The sequence below is a fragment of the Lithobates pipiens genome, unplaced genomic scaffold (genome assembly GCF_037356315.1).
Source record: "Lithobates pipiens isolate NorthernLeopardFrog02 unplaced genomic scaffold, aLitPip1_a1.2 Scaffold_1, whole genome shotgun sequence".
Lineage (NCBI taxonomy): Eukaryota > Metazoa > Chordata > Amphibia > Anura > Ranidae > Lithobates > Lithobates pipiens.
In genome coordinates, this window is record NW_027507685.1 from 146590538 (window position 1) to 146612009 (window position 21472).

At 42.4% G+C, this 21472-nt stretch overlaps 1 protein-coding gene across 1 annotated transcript in view; it reads right to left on the reverse strand.

Annotated features, from left to right (window-relative positions):
- HMCN2 (hemicentin 2) overlaps positions 1–21472 on the reverse strand; it is a 361882-nt gene that overhangs the window by 113384 nt on the left and 227026 nt on the right. The window contains exons 32-39 of the mRNA XM_077478193.1: positions 21161–21442; positions 19688–19796; positions 17215–17384; positions 16177–16331; positions 11667–11763; positions 11133–11228; positions 1939–2115; positions 1642–1793 (exon numbers count right to left, since the gene is read on the reverse strand). Of these exons, the coding sequence (XP_077334319.1) occupies positions 1642–1793; positions 1939–2115; positions 11133–11228; positions 11667–11763; positions 16177–16331; positions 17215–17384; positions 19688–19796; positions 21161–21442 (1238 nt within the window). The remainder of the gene's footprint in view (positions 1–1641; positions 1794–1938; positions 2116–11132; positions 11229–11666; positions 11764–16176; positions 16332–17214; positions 17385–19687; positions 19797–21160; positions 21443–21472) is intronic.

A 21472-nucleotide genomic window follows, 5' to 3' on the forward strand; every position in this document is an offset into this window, starting at 1 on the left:
CTTTCCATTACTTACTACTCCTTTGAAATCTCATGACTTTAGACAGGCCTAGGTTAGAAACTTACCAGGGCTCTAGAGAAGGATGGAAATGGCTCACATCACACAAACCAGCTGATTAGCAAAAGTATTCTGATATAAGCTATCCTAGCTGTTCTGTATTATCTTCAATGTTATGATTAAAGGAGCAAAATGAAGTGCCCAGGGCCAGCATCTTTGTGCTAGAACAAAACATCATTACGTATTTTACCTTACATGGCTGAGTGGGCACCGTAGTTTATAGGGCTAGAATGACCTATTTATGCAAGATCCACATTAAAGTGGTTGTAAAGTTTTTTTTTCTCTTAAAATAAAAATAAATTATACTGATCTGCTCTGTGCAATGGAACCTCCTCTTCTGGGGTCACCAGAGCTCTAGGTTTCTCCTCTTCTGCGTGTTCCACCATAGGTAGGAGTTTCCTATGGTGAAACACATAGTTTGATTAGGAGCAGCGGAAGCTGCCATCTTAGCTTCTGTATGATCTACAGTTGAGATGGTGCTTCACATGTGATCAGCTTTGACACCATACTTGACCATTTTGTTGTGATCAAAGCAACAATAGTTATCATTCCTGGCGTGTCTTGAATATAACTGTTTCGGGAAACTGCTAAATTGATGGGTTTAGTTCTGCTTTAAACAGATGAAGTTCATTTTGGAGGGTTGGTTATTTTTTTTAAGTTTTGGCTAGAGTTCCCCTGTCTTAAACCTCAATGACAGTGGTAACCATGAAAATAAGTGAGGGAAATACAGACAAAAACACTTATTTAGCATAGTGGGGAGGGGGTTTAAACCTCTGTTGGATCCTTATAACTGTCAATGTAAACTTTGGAAACACTTACTTACTATCAGCAGTCACCAGGACAGGAGAAGTTAGAATAAATCTCTGTTACAGAGATGTACCGTAGTTAAAAACTAGCAGATGTTGAAAGCCTTTGCTGCTCTACCAGATAACAACAAAAATTATCCTGTAATTAAAATAGAACTATAGGCAAAACTTTTTTTTTCCCATTTTGGATAGAGCAAGGGGGGGAAATAACCCGTCAGATTTTTTTTTTCACCATCTGTGTCTCATTGCAGAGATTTCCCTTTACTTCCTGTCCCATTGCCAAACAGGAAGTGAGAGGAAATCCCTGTAAACTAAGGGAATTACTTGGGGACCCCCAGGTCACCAAAACTAGTGTCCCCATTTGAAGATCAACCCCCAATACTTTTCTGGGGACAACCCAAAATTTTTATTTTATTTTTTTACTTATAATGATAATGGTAAACAGGACAAATAGAGAGGGGGAATCTGCCTAATGGGGGCACAGAAAGAAATAAAAAGCGGTGTTGTAATCCATCTCAGCTCTATTTAAAACTAGAAAAGAAGTTTTGCTTTTAGCTCTACTTTAAGTCATAGTCACAATTAACTTTGTAGACCTTTAGTAAAAAAAAAAAAGGCATGTTCAAATATTTCATCCAAAATGTTATATATGACCTCAAATTGCAACCAGACCTTGAATATCCTACCATGTAAATTTAATTTTGTACAATGCAAAACTGAAATATTTCCATGACTACTAAGAAAAACATGAGAAAAATAGAGAAGTAACTCATATACTGACCCGGAGGCCAGCTCTTGTCGTGGAAACAGGAATTTTGTCCTTCAACCACATAAGTGTTGGCTCAGGCACTCCCGTGGCATTGCACTCTAACCAAACCTGTTCATTCACCAGGAACGTGGCAAGTTCTGTCATTGATACAATTCTGGGTGGCACTGGGGTTAACAAATAAAAAAGACATAAAGGAAATGAGTAAATCTGAAGTATTGAAAGTAAAATATATCACGGGTAGAAGATTACAGTTGATATGTAAGATCTAACCATTAAAGGTTTGCCACACAGAATAATTCAAGTGCTCACCATGAACCTCTAGAGAGTAGCGGAGCTCGGTGTTGCCAGCTTCATTAGATGCCACGCAGACATACTCTCCGGCATCAGAGGTGCTGATTCTCTCAATTTGCAGGATCCTGCCATCATTTAGAAAGGTGACACCAGGCATTGAAGACAGCAGCTGACCACCTCTGTACCATGCCACCACTGTACACAGACAAAAGATCATCATTACTGCAGCATCACAAACTGTCCAAGCATTCTTATTACATGAGGGGATTATTACACAAAGGGACTCGTATTGTATCTCTGGAGAGTCAACATAGTCTTTAAAATCTTTTAATATAGGTGCATTTGGATAAATCCCCTCATATGCAACTGGATTTTGCAAGAGGAAGTTAAAATTTGTTTTGCCAATTTCTGCACAAAACCAATAGCTTCAAAGTTTTGTATTATCTTGTGAATTTTTTCCTTTTTTTTTTATTGTGACATACTATCTGCAGCTTTCATCTTGCATATTTATTTACATTACTATGTCTTTAAAGCAGAGTTCAACCCAAAGATGGAACTTCCACTGACTGGATTCCTCCCCCCTTCCGGGGTCATATTTGACACCTTTCAGGGTGGAGCAGATGCCTGTCTAATCCAGGTATTTGCTCCCACTTACGGGCATAGATCGCCGCAGGCTCCACAGTGATCTACGCCATGGCCGGCCCCTCCTCCGTCCCCCTTGCTATCTTTTGGGAGACACAGAGGTCCCAGAAGACAGCAGAGACCAGTAAAGACGTGCATGCGCAGTAGGGAACCAGGCTGTCACTTCCTGATTCCCTTACTGAAGATGGCGGAGCCTCAACCTGGGAGCCGAGGGACAGATTGGTTTTGGGTGTGGACATCGCCATGGACAGGTAAGTGTCCATATATTAAAAGTCAGCAGCTGCAGTATTTGTAGCTGCTGACTTTAAAGAAAAATTTTTTCAGAGGGAACTCCGTTTTAAGTTAAATTTTAGTACTCTTCAGTTTTGTGCTTTAACAAATGAACAAGCAAACAGAAAACACACGGAAAATTCATTTTATCTAAAAATGAAATATGTTAAATATAAAAATCTAATAAAAAGTATGCTAAAGTGTCTGTGGGGCCTTAGGCCGCGTACACACGCGCGGACTGTTCGCCCAACCTTGTCCGCTGAACAGTGTTTGGGCGGACAGTCCGCTCGTGTGTGGGGCTTCAGCGGACAGTTTCAGCGGACAGTTGGCCGAACAAGGTCTTACGGAAATTCCGAAAAACTGTCCGCTGAAACCTTGTTTCAGCGGACTGTTCGCTCGTGTGTAGGCTTGTTCGGCCAACTAAGTCTCGCGCATGCTCAGAAAGGATTTCCACGTCGGAAGGTTGCATTGCAGTGTATAGGACGTCGTATTTTTCGTCCCGTCGTACGTGCCGTTCACGTCATCGCGCACGGTTTCAGCAAACTGTTCGTCCGTCGTGTGTGGCCATGTCCGTCCATGCTAAGTTTGAGCGGACTGTTCGCTCAAACTGTTGGACGGACAAAGTTGGGCCAACAGTCCGCGCGTGTGTACGCGGCCTTACTATGTTTTTTTGTACTGGATGTCAATGCTCTGTCCATAGGCGTGCAAAGCCTTTTGCATTAGGATGTGCACCCCAAAGTTTAAACACACATGCTTGTATGTATAAATATATAGATATTTTTACACTATATTATCAAAAGTATTGGTACGCCTGCCTTTACATGAAATTTAATAGCATCCCAGTCTTAGTCTGTAGGGTTCAATATTGAGTTGGTCCACCCTTTGCAGCTAGTTTCAACTCTTCTGCGAACGCTGTCTACAAGGTTTAGGAGTGTGTCTATAGGAATGTGGAAACAGTTTGGGGATGGCTATTTTCTCTTCCAACACGACTGCGCACAAGTGCACAAACAAGGCCCATAAAGACATGAATGAGCGAGTTTGGGATGGAGGAACTTGACTGGCCTGCACAGATTCCTGACCTCAAACCGATAGATCACCTTTCCTTTGGGATGAATTAGAGAGGAGACTGCGAGCCTGCCTTCTTGTCCACATCAGTGTCTGACCTCAGAAATGCACATCTGGAAGAATGGTCAAACATTCCCATAGACACACTCCTAAACCTCGTGGACAGCCTTCCCAGAAAAGTTGAAGCTGTTATAGCTGCAAAGGGTGGGCCAACTCAATATCGAACCCTACGGACTAAGAGTGGGATGCAATTAATGTTCATGTGTGTGTAAAGGCAGGCATCCCAATACTTTTGGTAATATAGTGTATGTATATTAATTGAGAAAGTCAGCAAGTGGGCCATAGCGCCAATCAATACCTTAAGTATCAGGTGGTATAGTATGGTCTGAGTTCACCCATGGGTTCCAGATCTTATGAAATTTTCTTAGAGCAACCCCTGGCCTCATATGTCAGTTTGTACAATGGGGGTGCCTGGTTGATTAGATTGAGCCAAAGGCTAAAGCTAAGAACTAAGCATAAAAAGAGTTTTTGAGGAGAGGGTCGTCTCATCAATATGTCCAAATAGGCACCTTAAGGGAATACATATATTAAGTATTTGAGGAAGCAAACTGATGAAAGCAGTGACTTCGGACCAAAACACTCTAATACAGTAGGTGGGCATTCCCATTCAGTGCGATAAAAACGTGCTATCTGCAGAGGAACACCTTGAACAAACAGCAGAGGGTGGCCTATTCAAATGGAAGAGGAGACGGGGAGTATTATAAGAGGTGGTATCAAAATTTTTTGAGACTAGCTCAGTTTACCAGATAGTTCTTTATCTACGTTTACACACTATCACCTTCAAAATAGTCCCCTTGCACAGCACTACAGTGCTCCCAGCATTCCTGACACTTTTGGAATGTGTCCTGTGAGTCCTCTTTTTGAAGCGTGTCAAGCACCTTCTGCAATTCATGCTGATGTCAAAATGGTGATCTTTGAGCTAGACCTTCATTTTTGGGAAGAAGGTGAAGTCTGCAGGAGCCAAATCTGGTAGTGGGGTAGGTGTGGAAGCGAACTCATGTTGATTTTGGTGAGAAACTCATGTTTGTTCTAACTTGCTGTCCATGATGAAATAGCAGACGTAGTAATGCCCGCGGTCAGAATAGCACCAGTTGCACAGCTCCCAATGTACACAGGACGATATCTTTTGGCCCACTGACTTATGAAGGTCGGTGTTCCCTGTGACTGCGGTGTAGCCTTGTGCAGCCTTCTGTGGGCGTGTTACAAAACTAGTCTCAACACTTTTTTTTTAAATAGTTTTTATTAGGATTTTACAAGAAAAAAACAGAAGAACAACTTTTAAATACTTGCCCATAATAGGCAGCAATATACATACACATCAGATACATAACAGTATGTGTACAAGAAATCAAGGCCTACTATACATATGTACGGAGCTATACAATAGTCTCCACTGCACATCCATCACTTACTTGCATAGTATGCCACATACAATCTACTACTCTCCAGTTTAGGCACTGACACAATTATTACTGACCACGGAGAGCAAGAGTTAAACAGAATGGGAATAAAGCCGAAAATAGAATAATAGAGAATAGAGTAGAATAACAAAGAAAAAAGGAGAAGAGAAACTAGAATACTGATAGATGGCCCAGCTTATACCAGACTTTTACGAAGCTCAATTCTTGGCAGAGGTATTCCATTCAGACCAGTTATTCAGATATGTCTTAATTGACCCATCTCTATACGCTAAAATTTTCTCAAATTCTGAGATAATGTTTACTTTCCTAATCAATTCTGATATGCTAGGAATGTTGTTCGTTTTCCAGTTATATACTATTAGAGTTCTGGCCGCGAAGATAACATGCATTGCTATCGTTCTCTTGTTGACTGGATAAGACGACATACCAATACTGAGTAGGGCTTTTTCCGGGGAGGGCTCAATGAGAACGCCAGTGATACGGGCAATCAGTTTAAATACCTCGTTCCAGAAGCTCCGCAGGTGCGGACATCTCCACCACATGTGTAGTAACGTCCCCACCTGTCCACATCCCCTCCAACACTCGCTTGAGCTGTCACCTGAAAATTTGGCTAAAACATAAGGGGTAAGGTGCCATCTTGCCGTAATCTTCGCAGCCAGTTCCTCATAGTTAGCACATCTCGAAAAACTAACATTAGTCCTAAAGGCCTGCAACCATTGTAACTCAGTAAATTTCTGACCTAGGTCTTTTTCCCATTTCTCCAGGTGACCAAATCTGGAAAACTGAGATTTCGTACCTAATACGTTGTACATTAATGAAATACCCTTATTTTTTGTATGAGGCGAGGTCAGGAAATCCCACACTTCCGTAATAAATTGAGTACCTGAGGTTTTCTTAGTTTGAAGCCAAGACACAACTTGGCAATGCGGCAGAAATGCATTCTGAGATAGCCGATATTTGGTTTGAAATGTCGGGAAGTCTATGGGGCGGTTATTTACCATAAGATCCTGAACCGTAGATATCCCGCTCTGTCGCCACCCGACCAGTGATAAGTTCGGGATCAACCACAGGAGCGACTCCACTGGAATAAGAATCCGTGTAAATGTGTTTGTGGCTTGGTACGATGCTAGGAGGGATCTCCAGGCCCCAAGGGAAGCCTGCACAGTTGGTAGATCAGTATTAACATGAAATTGTTCAATATTATATGCAATTAGGAGGGAGCGTAGTGACCCATAACGAACCTCTGCCTGTTCCAATTGGCACCAGGGTTTCAGCTCCCGGGAAGAGAACCACTCCCGGAGCTGATCTAGGACCGCTGCCGTAGCGTAGTCCTTTAATATGGGTACACCCAGGCCCCCAACCCATTTCTTCTTGCCCTGTACCATGGTGGAAAATCTAGCTCTCTTCCCCGCCCAAATAAATGTTAACATTTGTTTTTGTAATGCTTTAAAAAATTGGTCAGGTATGAGGATAGGAAGAGCCCTAAATAAATATGTCAATTTTGGGAGGAGCAACATTTTGTAAGCCGCTAGTCTTCCATGCCATGTAATATAATGTTTCTTAAGTCTATTCATATCCATTTGCAGTGATTCAAATAAGGGGGGAAAATTAGCTTGAAACAGCTGTTTGATTGAAGGAGTAAGATTCGTGCCCAGGTACTTAATGGAATTGGAGGCCCATGGGTATGGGAGGGCTGTTTGAATTTGAGATTGCATGTGGGCATCTACACCAATGCCTAAAATGCAGGACTTGTTTTCGTTTATTTTATAATATGAGGCTTCCCCAAATTGTACGATAACGTTATGCGCTGCCATGATAGAGTTAAAGGGATCAGATAGCGTCAAAATGACGTCATCCGCAAACAATGACAGTTTGTGTTGAGTTGTCTGAGAAATAATGCCCTTCACTGCCAACTGTTTCCTAATGGTTTCGGCAAAGGGTTCCATTACCAAAGCAAAAATAATGGGGGATAACGGGCAGCCCTGCCTAGTGCCGTTTGAGATAATGAATTTTTTGGAGAACATACCTTCAGTGTACACATAGGCAGATGGGGATGAGTACAAAGCTAGAATGGCCTGGTAAATGTTTCCCGCCAATCCAAACTTTTTTAGAACTTCGGCTAGATAACCCCAATGTATTCTATCGAAGGCCTTCTCTGCATCCAAAGAGAGGAGCAGAGAAGGCCTTCCCGACCTTTCAGCCGTATAAATTAGATTTATCAATCTTCTAGTTGCGTCATTAGCCTGACGGCCTAGTACAAAGCCAACCTGATCATGGTTGACAAGACCCGGTAGTAATCTCGCCAATCTCCCAGCAATGAGCTTCGCATAGATTTTGATATCTACGTTTAGTAACGATATCGGTCTGTAACTTTGTGGAAGTGTGGGATCCTTACCTTCTTTGGGTAACGTAATAATGGAAGCTGTAAGCATCTCACACGGAAATGAGGCAGCGGACATTGCGGCCCCAAAGATCTGTTGCATATATGGAGACAATTCACCTTGGAATAGTTGATAGTACTCAGCCGAGTAACCATCCGGGCCCGGCGCTTTATTATGTGGCATACTGCCAATGATTTTTTGAATTTCTGTAATTGTACAAGGCGCGTTCAATGCCTCTAAATCACTTTGAGAGACCTTGGGTAAATTTAGCGAACTTAGAAAATCCGAAATCGATCGCTCGGATGGTTGGAGTGTATTCGGGTCATTCTTAAGATTATAAAGAGATTCATAATAGTCGCTGAAAGCGTCCGCGATTTCCTTAGGGTTGTGCACTGTACGCTTCGTAATGGGGTTAACCATGCAGCCAATTTTTTGCTGTATCAACCTTTCACGAAGCTGGCTCGCTAGCAGTTTCCCCGCCTTGTTGCCATATCTGTAGTTGTGAGCTTTGAGAGAACGAAGGCGGTTCTCCTGCTGCGAGACCAGCAACGCACGCAAATCTTGGCGCAACCCGAACAGTTCTTCCCTAAGTTTTAGTGTTGAGGTTTGTTTGTTTATAGTCTCCAAAGCCTCTATTTTCTCTAACAGACCATTAAGCCTTTCTGTCCGCTGCCTCCTAACCCTAGCACTCAACTGCAACAATAATCCCCTCATATACACCTTGTGCGTATTCCATAGGGAAAAGGGATCCGACACCGACGGAGCATTAATCTGAAAAAATTCTGTTAATGCCATCTTTAAGTGATTTGCATTCTCCGGTTGGGAAATGACAGATACTTCATTTCGCCACCTGTTAGCTCTCGTCGTGGTGCCACGATCCCCCACCCTAATTGAAATTGGCGCATGGTCTGACCAAGTTATTGTGTGTATCTCAGATTTAATAACTTTTGCAGTAAGAATTTATCAACATGAAATCTGTCTATGCGTGAATATGAATGGTGTACACTTGAAAAAAACGTATAGTCCTTTTCGGACGCGTGTTGACACCGCCACACATCAAAGAGATCCCCAGATGAGAAAATTTTTGAGAGAGTTTGCCTGCGTGACTTACGGATGTGCGGGTTAGAAACATCCATTTCACTGTGCATAACAGCATTAAAATCCCCACACATAATTACATGCCCTTTTTTCATGGTTGAAACTTTTTTCAAAATTTTTTGTAGGAATCCCCCCTGGTTGGAATTCGGGAGATATACATTTACTAGAGTGTAAGTCACCCGGGCAATCTCACAAATAATAATAATAAAGCGACCCGACCCATCCAGGTGAGAGTCCATAAGACGGAAAGGAATAGTGTTCTTAACTGCTATAATCACTCCAGCCTTCTTCTTGGGGCCATTCGCTAAGAACACCTGTGGAAACTTGCGATTGGAAAATGAGGGGTGATTTCCTGCCATGAAATGAGATTCCTGAAAACAAATTATGTCACTGTGCAGTTTGTTCGCCTCCTTCCACGCCATTTGACGTTTGAAGGGGCTATTAAGTCCTTTAACATTAAGTGACGAAATGGTAAAAGCCATATTGAAAAAAAAAGGTAAGCAAACCAGATCAAAACTCAGCCTTCGATGGTATGTGCAAATAAAATCTTCAACAGTATTCTGGAAAAGGCCAGACACTGAATACAAAAAAAAGAAAAAGAAAAAAACAAGAGAAAAAAAAAAGAAATACAAAAAAGGAATAGACAAGAAAGAAAATAAAAAGTAACGATTCCCTATGGAATCTGTGCTGGCTAAAAGCCGCTAGATTTTGGGGGTATAGAAGGGTGTCTGTGACGACAACCGATCGGTGGAGAGATAACACTCTTCAAAAAACGAACAGCCAAAAAAACAACAAAACAGAAGTTAAACTCTTCATAACAATTCCTGAGCGTAAAGGCGAATGAGGTATTACCGTCAAAGTATGCTTTCAGCCGGTTTCAGCATCCGAACTTGTTCGAGTAGAGGGAGGTGATTCCGTTCTCTGTGGACCAGCGGATTGTGGTGATAGAATTTGCCACTCTTCCAGGAGGCGGATGCCCTCTGCGACCTTGGCCACGACGTGCGACTTCCCTTCAAATGTGATTAGCAGCTTGGCCGGATATATCCATCTGTATGGGATTCGATGGTTATTTAGAGGTTTCGTTATGGTGACCAGTTGCTTTCGCCGTTGCATAGTGTACGCCGAAAAGTCGGCGAAAAAAGACAGATCTTTAAATTCCGGAGGTAGTTCCTCCCGCTTTCTTGTCGCACGGACGAAATTTTCTTTGATATGATAGAAATGAATCCTCACTATCGTATCTCTGGGCAGGTGCGAGGGAATGCTCTTAGGTCTGGGCAACCTGTGAATGCGGTCCACCACTAATTCTTCCACAGGAATGTCTGGAAGCGCAGCTTTCAGTAAATTGATAAAAAACTCCCGCAACTCCTGAAGCTGTACAGTCTCTGGAATTCCACGGATTCTGATATTATTGCGCCGTGAGCGGTCCTCGAGGTCCGCTAATTTAGCCTGAATGGCCGCCATGTCCTCTTCTCTATCATTGTGGGCATCCACAAGCTCATTAAAGGTTTGGGCAAATTCCCCCATTTTCGTTTCAACATGGGACACTCTGCTAGTTACTGCCTGCACTTCAGATTTAAACTGCTGAGTGATAGCTAGTATGTCCGCATGCAAAGTGGACCTTAGTGAGACTAACATGTCCTTTAAAGTAGTATCCAGCACAGGTTGATTTAATGTGGGAAATTCAGTGATAGAGTCCTGCAGCTCTCTGGTATCCTCCAAGGAAGAATTAAGAGCACTCACCTCCCCTGTATCATTCAATCGCTCCTCTGTTCTCTGCTTGTTTTTCGCCGGGCTGGTGGATGCAGAGGAGGAGGCAGAGTGGAAAGCCTGCATCGCTGCATGTTGGGCGCCCTGTTCTGTGTGACGGGCCGTCCATTCCCGCTGTGACTGTAGGCCTCGTGCGCCGCCGCCATCTTGGACGGGCCTCTGCCGCTGCTGGACAAAGAAATCCAGCATTTTGTTCGGTTTGGTATGTCCCTTTCTTTTCCTCGATGGCATCAGGGATGTTGCCCGCAGGTACTAGCAGCAATTTCGGCCGAAAACGAGGGCTGGAAACGCTGTTATTCGCCTTTTTAGCTCAGGGTACAGCGGAGCTTCTCACTCACACGTCCATCCGCTCCGCTCGTTGGCCACGCCCCCTAGTCTCAACACTTTTTAATACCATCTCGTAGGATCAGTATAGAAACTTGGTCTGGATAACCTTATCGCCAATATGGAATTAATAAAATACCAATCTAGAAAACAGACAATTGCAGCAGCAGTGTGTACTTCTTACCAGGCAAAGGACTTCCTGATGCCAAGCACTCTAAGGATGCTGGTAGATTTTCCACCACTGTATGGTTCACATCAGTTGGCTCAATATTAGGAGGCACTAGAAAGCAATAGATAACATTTGTGCACATCAGACAACCTCATCGACTACTGAACAACATATTAGGGAACCATTCATAGCACAGATACTATTAGACTGCTTGACTTTTCTAATAATCTAGGAATCCCTATGGTTTTTTCATTAAAGTGGACCTAGAAGAGCTATATCATAACTTCTCCCAACACCCCCTCATCCTAAACTACTAGGTCTAAAATAAAACAATAAAAAAAAAATAAGCAAAACCCCCCCCCCAAAACCTTGACCTTGAACCCCACCTAGGAGAGTTTGAGGTCACTCTTGTGTTCTTGCAAGAATACAATATAGCCACTGTTTGCTGCAGAACTGCTAGGTTTCCTTTAAATACCACACAAGTGCTAGTCTTTGTTATATTTCTGCATCTAATACATTTTTAATCCAAAAGAAAAAAAATACACTCACCCAGCACATTCAGTATAACATCTTGTCTTCCCTCTCCGGCAGAGTTGGCAGCCACACAAGTGTAAACACCTTCATCATCAATGGAAATTGCCTCAATCTGTCAGAAAATCCATGTTAGTATTTCAGGGAGAATGAGAGGAAAAAACATTGTTCAATAAAGAGTTCTTATTCCTACGTGTTGGTTCTTAAGCTAAACTCCAAGAAAACAGCTAAATGTTACTTATTCTATTCAGTCAACCATGTGATTTACACACCCCTGCCACACTGCACATCCAGGCAGGCAGGACTGGCGCAAAGATTTTTAACACCCTAGGCGAAACCCAATTTTGCAGCCCCCTTGGCTCCAACCCTAACTTTGTCCTGCCCATGTATACGGTGGAGGTGGCAGGGGTGGAGATTTTTGCAGCTCCTTCCTACCTATTTCTTCAGCCGTGGTCCACAGGCCCACAACTATGCCTCTGGACCCGGCCTGAAGACAAATAGTGGCTGCACCAGCTAGCTTCCTCATGCCAGACATGGTCAGCAGATATATGGACAGGCCAGGGTAGTATATGGACCAGCCAGGGTAGTATATGAACAGGCTAGGTTAGTATATAGACAGGCTAGGGTACCCAGATAGCAAGAATATCTTGCTACAAATTTGTGGCAGTGTTGAACTGTAAGTCTGGTAACTTGCTGCACATTTTCACTGGCAAGTTGTACACATTCAGAGCACTTGAAGCACAAGTTCTAGTTGACACTTTTCTATTTTGTAGCAAATTTGCGTGCCAAGTCTCTAGTAAAGTTGCAGTGAGCAAGAGCTCTGCAAGTCTACCGCATGAAAATCCAGCCACAGTGCCCCCTGTTGTGGGATGACTACTGCACAACATAACTGAACCAGAACTTGCAGCAGACTTGCAGAATGTTTGCAAAGAAAGTTGACAGGAGTCATGCAATGCGGACATGGTGCAATTGTGCAACAAAATTGTGAAGCTTGGAAAGTCTAGCAATAGCTTAGCAAGTCATTTTCAAACTTGCAGCACAATTGCTTGCTATCTGGGTAATATATAGACAGGCTAGGATAGTATATAGACAGGCTAGGGTAGTCTGCCTCCTCTGTCCTATTGTCCCAGTCTGTGTATGGTACCATTCATGCCAGTCTGTCTCCTTGATCCAGGGGTGCTTTGATGCTTTCAGCGGCTCCCTTGCAGCCTACGCCTTCTTCCCATACTCTGGGCCCCCAGTCAGCCTGTTCTCCATGCCTCACGTCAGTGAGGAAGTTGGAGGAGTCCATACTCTGGAAGTGCGGGTATAGGGTTGCCACATCATCCTTTTAATCCAGGACACATATTAAATAAACAGGTGAGTTTAATTACCACCTTAATCAGCCACAGAACCTGTGTAATTAATGTGTGTCGTGGATTAAAGGGATGATGTGACAACCCTAGCAGGGTATGCTGTGCCTGCTGCAGGCTGCTTCTGACCTTTTTTTTTGGGGGGGGGGGGGGTCAGGGAGATGCGGTGGAGCGCTTCTACTGAGTCCTGGGCTCTCCTGTGGTATTTTTTACTCCCATTGACTGTAAAGTAGTAAAATATATAACTCATTTAATACATTTATGTGAATAATGTAAAGCAGGGTACACATGTACAAAAATTTGGCCAGTTCAGCAGGAACCAGCTGAATTCTGGTATGTGTACCTCTGTTTGTTCAAGGGAAGCCGGATGTTAGAGCAGCTTCTGTTGATAGATCCTACTGGAAAACCAGCCTTCGATCAACGCAAAGCTGGGATATGCAGAGATATGTTCATTTATTTTTTGTTGAATGAAAAAACAACGTGTGTATGTCCTGCTTAAAAGAGAAGTGTTGGATTTTAAAAAAAATGAAACATACTCTCCTAGATGGATGCTGCATCTGTCCTCCACCGCCTCCAAGACAGAGAAGATCAAAGACCACTGATCACTCAGTTCTTGGTCTTCAGTGAGAAGAGAGCTGGTGACTGTCAGTCACTGACACTCTGCTCTGCCCCTCCAGCGCTCACTGGAGTGCCAGGCTGGGGAGGGGCAGGGGGCAGGAACAATTGGCTCAGCATCTCAACAGCACACCCTGAGAGGCTGAGCTTGCTGCCAGTCAGGCACATGGGTGGATTCCGACATTAAAGCCTGGACTGGATGAATGATGTCAGCCAACAGCAGACTTTAGCCCGCTAAATACAGGTCACAGGAGTGCATGATTAAGTATACTCCTGTGACCCACAGGAGAATTAGGGACAAAGGAGCTTTGGCTTTGCCTTTAACTCTGCAAAAATAGTATCTGTGTTTTATGTCCGTGGAGAACTATACTGGTGCTATCAACTAAACGCCATATTTCACACCTGATTCTCTGTCTTTACATCAAAGAAAGCATCCCTGCACACCTTCTTGCTCATAGCTTCCACTTGCTTACGGTTGTCAACAAGAAGCAAGCACATCTAGAGGGAAGCTGGGAATGCCATTTTCAATACAAGGAACTGACAATGTCTGCTTCTTCTTATATCTGAATTTTATTTTTTTTAAACTCTGGAGCTTTAACTGCTAAGGCGGTGAAAGTTAAAGAACTGTTTGGATGTTCTGATGAAGATGATAATCTTATGACAGCAAGCGAGTACATCATAATAGCAGCAGAGGTTTATTTTTATTGTGAAAGTGCCACAATTTTTTTTTTTATCATTGTGGAAAGTATTTAGTATTAATGCATGTATGGCTACCTTGATGCTGAATATTCACATAGCAATTTTCAAGAAAATTCAACAACGTTCAACTACAAAAGTTACTAGACAGATCATTACAGTCTACAGCCAACAGTTTTCATTGTTTTCCACTCAGTGGAAATTGTTAATGGTAAATTGCATTGATCTGTTTACCTATTAAATGTTTGTAAGTGGTTGAAAGTGCTTACAGTAAATGGTTTGTGGTATGGCCTGATGTTTCCACCACGACTGTTAGGTATTAACATATATGAAAATTATTGTATTAAAATGTATCTGTAGTCAACCCAATAAAATTATATTTCCTATGAACAATGTTGTTGTGAACTGTAGTTATCTGAGAAATCCAAGGTTTAGTATTTGAAATTCCTGGCAGGGTTTTTCTATAGTACATGTAGGGCAGCCAGGGAAGTCCGTGGCCACTATGTGCAAAATTCAGTGACATGCCCCCGTCTCTCAATCACGACAATTTTGCATTTACATACAGTTGTCCTCAAAAGTTTGCATACCCTGGCAGAAATTGTGAAAGTTTGGGATTAATATTGGAAATATGACTGATCATGCCAAAAAAACTCTTATTTGAGGATAGCAATCACATGAAGTAATTTAGTATCACATAGTTTTTCGTTATTACATATTGTAACCAGGCTTTTTTGTGGAACTTGTACAGTAAAGGCTTCTTTCTGGCAGCTCAACCATGCAGCTCTATTATGTTCAAGTATCGTTGAATTGTGCTCCTTAAAAACAACCACACCATCTTTTTGGAGAGCAGTCTATATTTCTCCTGAGGTTACCTGTGGGTTTTTCTTTGTATCCTAAACAATTCTTCCACCAGTTGTGGCTGCAATCTTTGTTGGTCTACCTGACCTTGGCTTGGTATCAAAGGAACCCCTAATTTTCCACTTCTTAACAGGTGATTGAACAGTACTGACTAGCATATCCAAGGCTTTGGATATCTGAAATATACTTTTCCATCTTTGTAAAATTTCATGACCTTGTTACGCAGGTCTTTTGACTGTTCTTTTCTACCTCCTTGTGGCTCAGTGTCTAGCCTGCTTAGTGCATCCATGTGAGAGCTAACAAACACATTGACTATTTATACACAGACAATATTTGTGATTTAAAAAGCCCAGAATGTGGGAAATGAACCTTTAATTGCCATTTTAACCTGTGTATGTGCCATCTTCTGCGTCTGTACCAAGGTGAAACATTCCAGGGTATGTAAACTTTTTATCAGGGCCATTTGGGTGATTTCTGTTATCATTATGATTTAAAAAGGATCCAAAAAACGATGTGATAATAAATAAAAGACAGTTTTTTGGCATGATCAGTCATATTTTCAATATTAATGTGAAAATTTCACAATTTCTGCCAGGGTATGCAATTTTTTGAGCACAACTGTACTATGTAGTAGGTGCTACTGAGTTGTCGGAGCATGTTTCAGTTAATTCCTCTGCAGACCTGATTTCCTATGGGTGTAGCTGCATTGCATGGCATGTTCTAGATGGCTACAGTTGAGCTTTCTTTTTTATTTAAGTCAAGTGTTGTATTTTGCATACTTAACAACTTATACTGTATCTGCTTGATGTTACAAATGATGGGAAGAGAGCTCTTTGGGGAGGACATATTTTTACGTTGCTCCCAGTCTCTCCCAGAGACTCCCACTCACCATGTAGTCACACTGTTATCAGCTTGTCAAACAAGGAGATGGCTTTTACATGTGGATATAACAATCGGTAAATCTCCTACACCCATTGCGCACAGGTAAGTGCTCCTGAGCTGCATACCTGCAGTGTAAGCTGATTGGTTGATAACTGGAACCCGTCCTTCCACCAGCTGACGGAGGGAGGTGGAGATCCGGAAACATCACATTCTAGAGTTAGCGGTTCCCGTAATTTAGCAGACGTGCTGCTGCCGCCTGTGATGCTGACCACAGGAAGCTCTGTTACAAAAGAAATGAGATCTCAGTAAACAGTGCTGGGCAGACTTCTATGTTAGTTTTAATCAATGACTCCAATAAAAAAAAAAGGCAACCTTTATTTAATGCCACCACTGAAACCTGGAGATGGCATATGTGAATAAAGAGCAGTTATAGAGGAAATAGATAAACAACGCCTGGAGTTATAGAAAGGTAATATAGGCAGTGGCCTAGAACACCCAAAGCTTGTTTTTTTCATTATTAATTAAATGTAACCTCTTTGGAAACATAAATCAAACATATACTTTTAATTGAAGCATGCATAGTAGACCTTTACTTGTATATGAGCCCTGAGTAGCTGCTAAGATCTACATTTACAAGAAAGATCAAAGGAACCTGCCATGAGTTGGAATAAGGGAGCTGCCATTGTAGACCTGAAAATGCTAGTTGCGTGGCTTTCTGTAACTTCAAAACATTCTAAGCCACTGACCTGGAATGTGCATGCAGCAAGTAAAGTCAAAATTCCTGATCTGAATTTGTTTGGGGCCGGTGACTAAGAACATTCAAGAAAAGGGTCAACAGGACAGAGAAGGAACTTTCATGTTTAGAGGTGGGAGATAAGCCCTGTTTTTTCACGATCATTCCCTTTAAACACAAATAGCTAGTGTTGTCTAATTATTTAAATGGGTATAAAAAACAGGGCATATAAGGAAATACCTATGGAGGTTCCGGCTGCTATTTATAAAGGGCACATAACTGAAAATAACTGTTCATCTGAAGGCACATGCAGGGCGTTAAACACAGGTGCCGTACAGATGAAGTAGGTAGCATTGTCTTCTTGGTATAGTTATTAGGGAAAATAACTAGGGTGATGAAGAGGAAACAATTCCAGAGCACATATTCTTACCTTGCACTAACACATTTACCATGGCCTCTGCAGAGCCGGCATCTCCTTCAGCTTTACATGTGTACCTCCCGGCATGTCCTGACTTTATGAGACTTATGGATAAAGTCCTTCCTCCATCTAATATCTCCAGACCATCCTGATTACTGACCGGGTGACCATTTCTTAACCACCTGTAAGGGTGTGTGGGGTTAACAGGGCTGCATTAAGGGATACAAACATCTAACCCTCACCCCAACACATAGTAAACTAAGCACTACATCACACACTAGCCTCAGCATACACAGGGTTATAGAATTATTGGGCTTCAGATAAAGAGTGCATGACATGAAAATGTGCAGTTTCTATGGCCAACAAAAACATATCCTAGGACAATGCATGCCAGGGTATACCAGGGTGTTATTGGCACAGGATGAGAGGGGAAATCCACCCAATATGAATGCTAACAGTCAGTAAAGCCAGACAGAGGTTGAACACTTTTTCCAAAAATTCCTTGAAGTTTGGCTTTAAACCCTACACTTAAGTTGGCTATAGACATATCAAAATCTATTCGGTTCAGCAGGGACTGGCCAAATTTCAATCAGTGTGTGCCTGTCCCTGCTTGACAATAGTTGATCATTTGATTGACTTCTGTTGAAGGAGAACATTGGAAAACGTTTTTCAGTCAGTGGGTACAGGTGTCAGAATGCAATGTCCCAAGGGGTTGGGGTGGATTCCTCCATCTACCTTGATTGTGTGGATGGAGTAAACTGGCAAAAAAAAAAAAAGAACTACCCATCTATGACCAGCTTTAGGCTAGCACTCAAGGCACTTGCTCAAAATAGGCCTCTCTCTTGGTAAAGTGAATGTAAACGGAATCCTTACATTTTCATAAAAACGCCAACATGTTAATGTCATTTCAAAAATTATTTTCCAAATTTTTAAATCTTCAGATTGTATTAAACTATCTGGTGATAATGCTGCCATGTAGGTCCTTCTTGTTATAGGGTAACTCTGTCTCCCACTTTTGGTCGGACGTTGTTACCCTGTTACACAAGCAGCTTCTGATGGGGACCACACGTGATTATTTCAGACACATTACCCAGACATGGGCTACTATTATCCCAATCAGGAATCCTGCCCTGAGAAATGCCATCACTAAGACTCGGTTCACACTGGATGCTGATGCGGCTCCAAGCAGGGGTCCTGTGCATCCTGGTTCACCGTTTCAGGTCTGATTTCATCTCGAATTTTGGCCTGAAAGGAACCAAAAGTTGCACAGGGCTCCTGTGCAAATTCGCATCGGAGCCACATCAGAGATATGTGAACCGGCTCCATAGAGAGCCAGTTACATTCTCCTGCTATTGCGAATTGGATGCGGGGATCCAATTTGTGAACTCAAGCCTCAAGTCTCAAGTGTATCAGTAACATCAAGATGCAAAAAAGTGAGGTAAGCTTAAAGTAGAACTGTAGCCAAAACGATTTTTTCCATATTGGATAGATTAAGGGTGGGTTATAACCCCTGTGAGGTTTAGTATTTCCATCTTTGTCTCATTGTGGAGATTTCCTTTCACTTCCTGACCCATCGCCAAACAGGAAGTGAGGGGAAAATTAAGGGAATTTCTAGGGAACCCCCAAGGTCATAAGAACTAGTGTCACCATTGGAAGATTTCTGCTCAATTATATATCAGGGGACAACCTAAAATTTGGGATCTTCTTCTACTTTCACTTTCAATGATAATGGTAAACAGGACAAATAAATGAATCTCCCTAACAGGGACACAGACAGCAATAAACATTGGCAGATATTCAAATCCGTCTTCCCATCTAAAACAAAAAAAACAAAACAAAAAAAAAAGTTTTGCCTTATTCTTTAAGAAAAGTAACTTGCTAATAAAAAAATCTTATGGATAAAGTCATATTAAAAAGAACGCCCCCCCTCCCCCCAACCTGCCACCACCACCTGCTTGTCAGAAGTGGTATTACCGTATTTATCAACATATTTATCGCACATTCATTTTAAGAGGGACATTTCAGGAAAAAAACTTAAAAACTTTAAATAAGGAACTTTGAAGCAAAATAAGGGTCAGTGCCCACCTGCAGACTCACAATTGCCATCAATACAGCCTGATCGATGCCCATCTGCAGCCTAGAGCGGACAGGGAGGGGGGAGTGATGAGTGCCGACAGATTACATACAGTGAGAATCTCCTATGATAGACAGAACAGTGGTCCAATGGCGGCCCAGGAGACGGGACTTCCTATTACAGAGGTACAAGTAAACAGGAGATTCTTCTGTATGTAATCTGACGGCTTGTTCTGCCCCCCTCCCTGTCCCCTCCGAGACATCTAAAATGTAAGTATTGGCGTATAACACGCACACCCTATTTGCACCCCAAATTTCATGATGAAAAAGTGAGTGTTATATGCCAATAAATACAGTATATACGATTTTCCTCTCTCCACATAAACCAGATAATCAAAAAAACAGCACTCACCACACTCTGGGAGTTGGGTGCCCGGTTACATGGCAGGAAAGATCCAACGGGTCATTTACTATCACTGTCATGTGTTCAGTTCCGTCACCAATCTGCACTTTTGGGGGAACTGAAAAAAAAAGTTATGATCCAGTTAAAGTAGGACTACAACCAAAAAGCTAAATGTAGAGATTAAACACATGGAATGTGTACTGTTCTGCCTACTAAAGGATTTTGTAATTCTGTCCAGATGATTTTTTGATTTATATACCTCTGCCACACTGTACATACAGGAGGTTGCACACTTCATTCTCTTTTGTTTTAAAGATATTTTTTATTAAAGAGGAAGTAAAGGCTATTTAAAAAAAATAAAAAAAATGCAACCTGCAAGGCAAAGGCATAATGAGCTAGTATAGCATACTAGCTCATTATGAATAACTTACCTGAGAACGAAGCCCCCGAAGCGGTACTCCTCCTTTATCCTCGCCGCTGCCATGTATCCTGGAGTGACTTCCCGGGTCTCGCTGCTCCGGCGCTGATGTCACACCGCGATGATGTCACACCGCGTATGCCCCTGGGAGCCGACACGAGCGGCATATCGCCGTGATCTGCGGCATGCTCAGTGCGCCGTAGACAGCGGTGCCTATCTTTTTGTAAATATCTCCTAAACTGTATAGGTTTAGGAGATATTTCTTGGACCTACAGGTAAGCCTTAATCTAGGCTTACCTGTAGGTCAAAGTGGTTTGTAAGGGTTTACAACCACTTTAAGTTTTGCATAAAAGGTATACAAAGAAAAAAAAGCAACAAATTAAAACCCAACTTTTTTTACATTTTTTTATATAAAGCTAACAAAGCTAACACAATGTGTCTCTTAAGTCACAATATAACACACTTATTTCTGGTTGAACAATCCAGCTTTCTGCTTCATCCTTCTGCCTCCAGCTTGTCCATTGGACAATGAATCAGCGCCAACCCTTCCTGTGCTTTTCAGGGCGCTGCATATGCCAAGTAAGCCACCAATACAACAAAATAGCTGTATGTGCTTGGGATTCGGTAAATGCCAATGGCTCCTGCATTAGTGTTTACCTGCACATGTGTGTAGGGTGCTGCTTCTTAAACCCACAATTGGCATGTGCAGGGAGAAATGCCCTACACGCATGCGTGGGTAAATGCTGATGTAGAAAATCTGCGTTTACTCAAACATGGCCACATTCAGCACTTATCAGCCCCAGGAAGCACTGGGTGTTTTAGTTCTTAGCACACAGGAGCTGTTAAGCATAGAATACCATAGAATATAAAATCCCTTGGCAGACAAAACTGAAAACATACACTAAAAATAATCCATATATGTTTAGCTGTCTTCTTGGAGTTCCTCTTACAATTTGTATTGGACTCGTCAGGAGCCAAAAGCTGCTCAGAAAATGCACATAAGACTGACAAGCTAAGATTAAAAATTGCCTGTGTGTACTTAGAAGTACTTTTCCATATCTTACCAAGAACCTCCACAGAGTACTTCATGGTGGTCTCCCCAGCCAAGCTGATTGCCACACAAGTAAAGACGCCCTGCGTGCTCTCAGCCACTGCAGCAATGTGTAGGGTCCGACCACCATCCTTTATCTGCAGCCCATCTCTTTCAGATACCAGGAGTCCATCTTTCAGCCAGGAGAGAACTGGTGGAGGATGACCGGTTGCAGAGCACTCTAGGTCAAGAGGATGACCCACAATGGCTTTAATGTTCAGTGGGTTATCTCCAGCACCCTCAATGCCTGGAGAAACTAAATAGACACAGTCTATCAATTATGTGA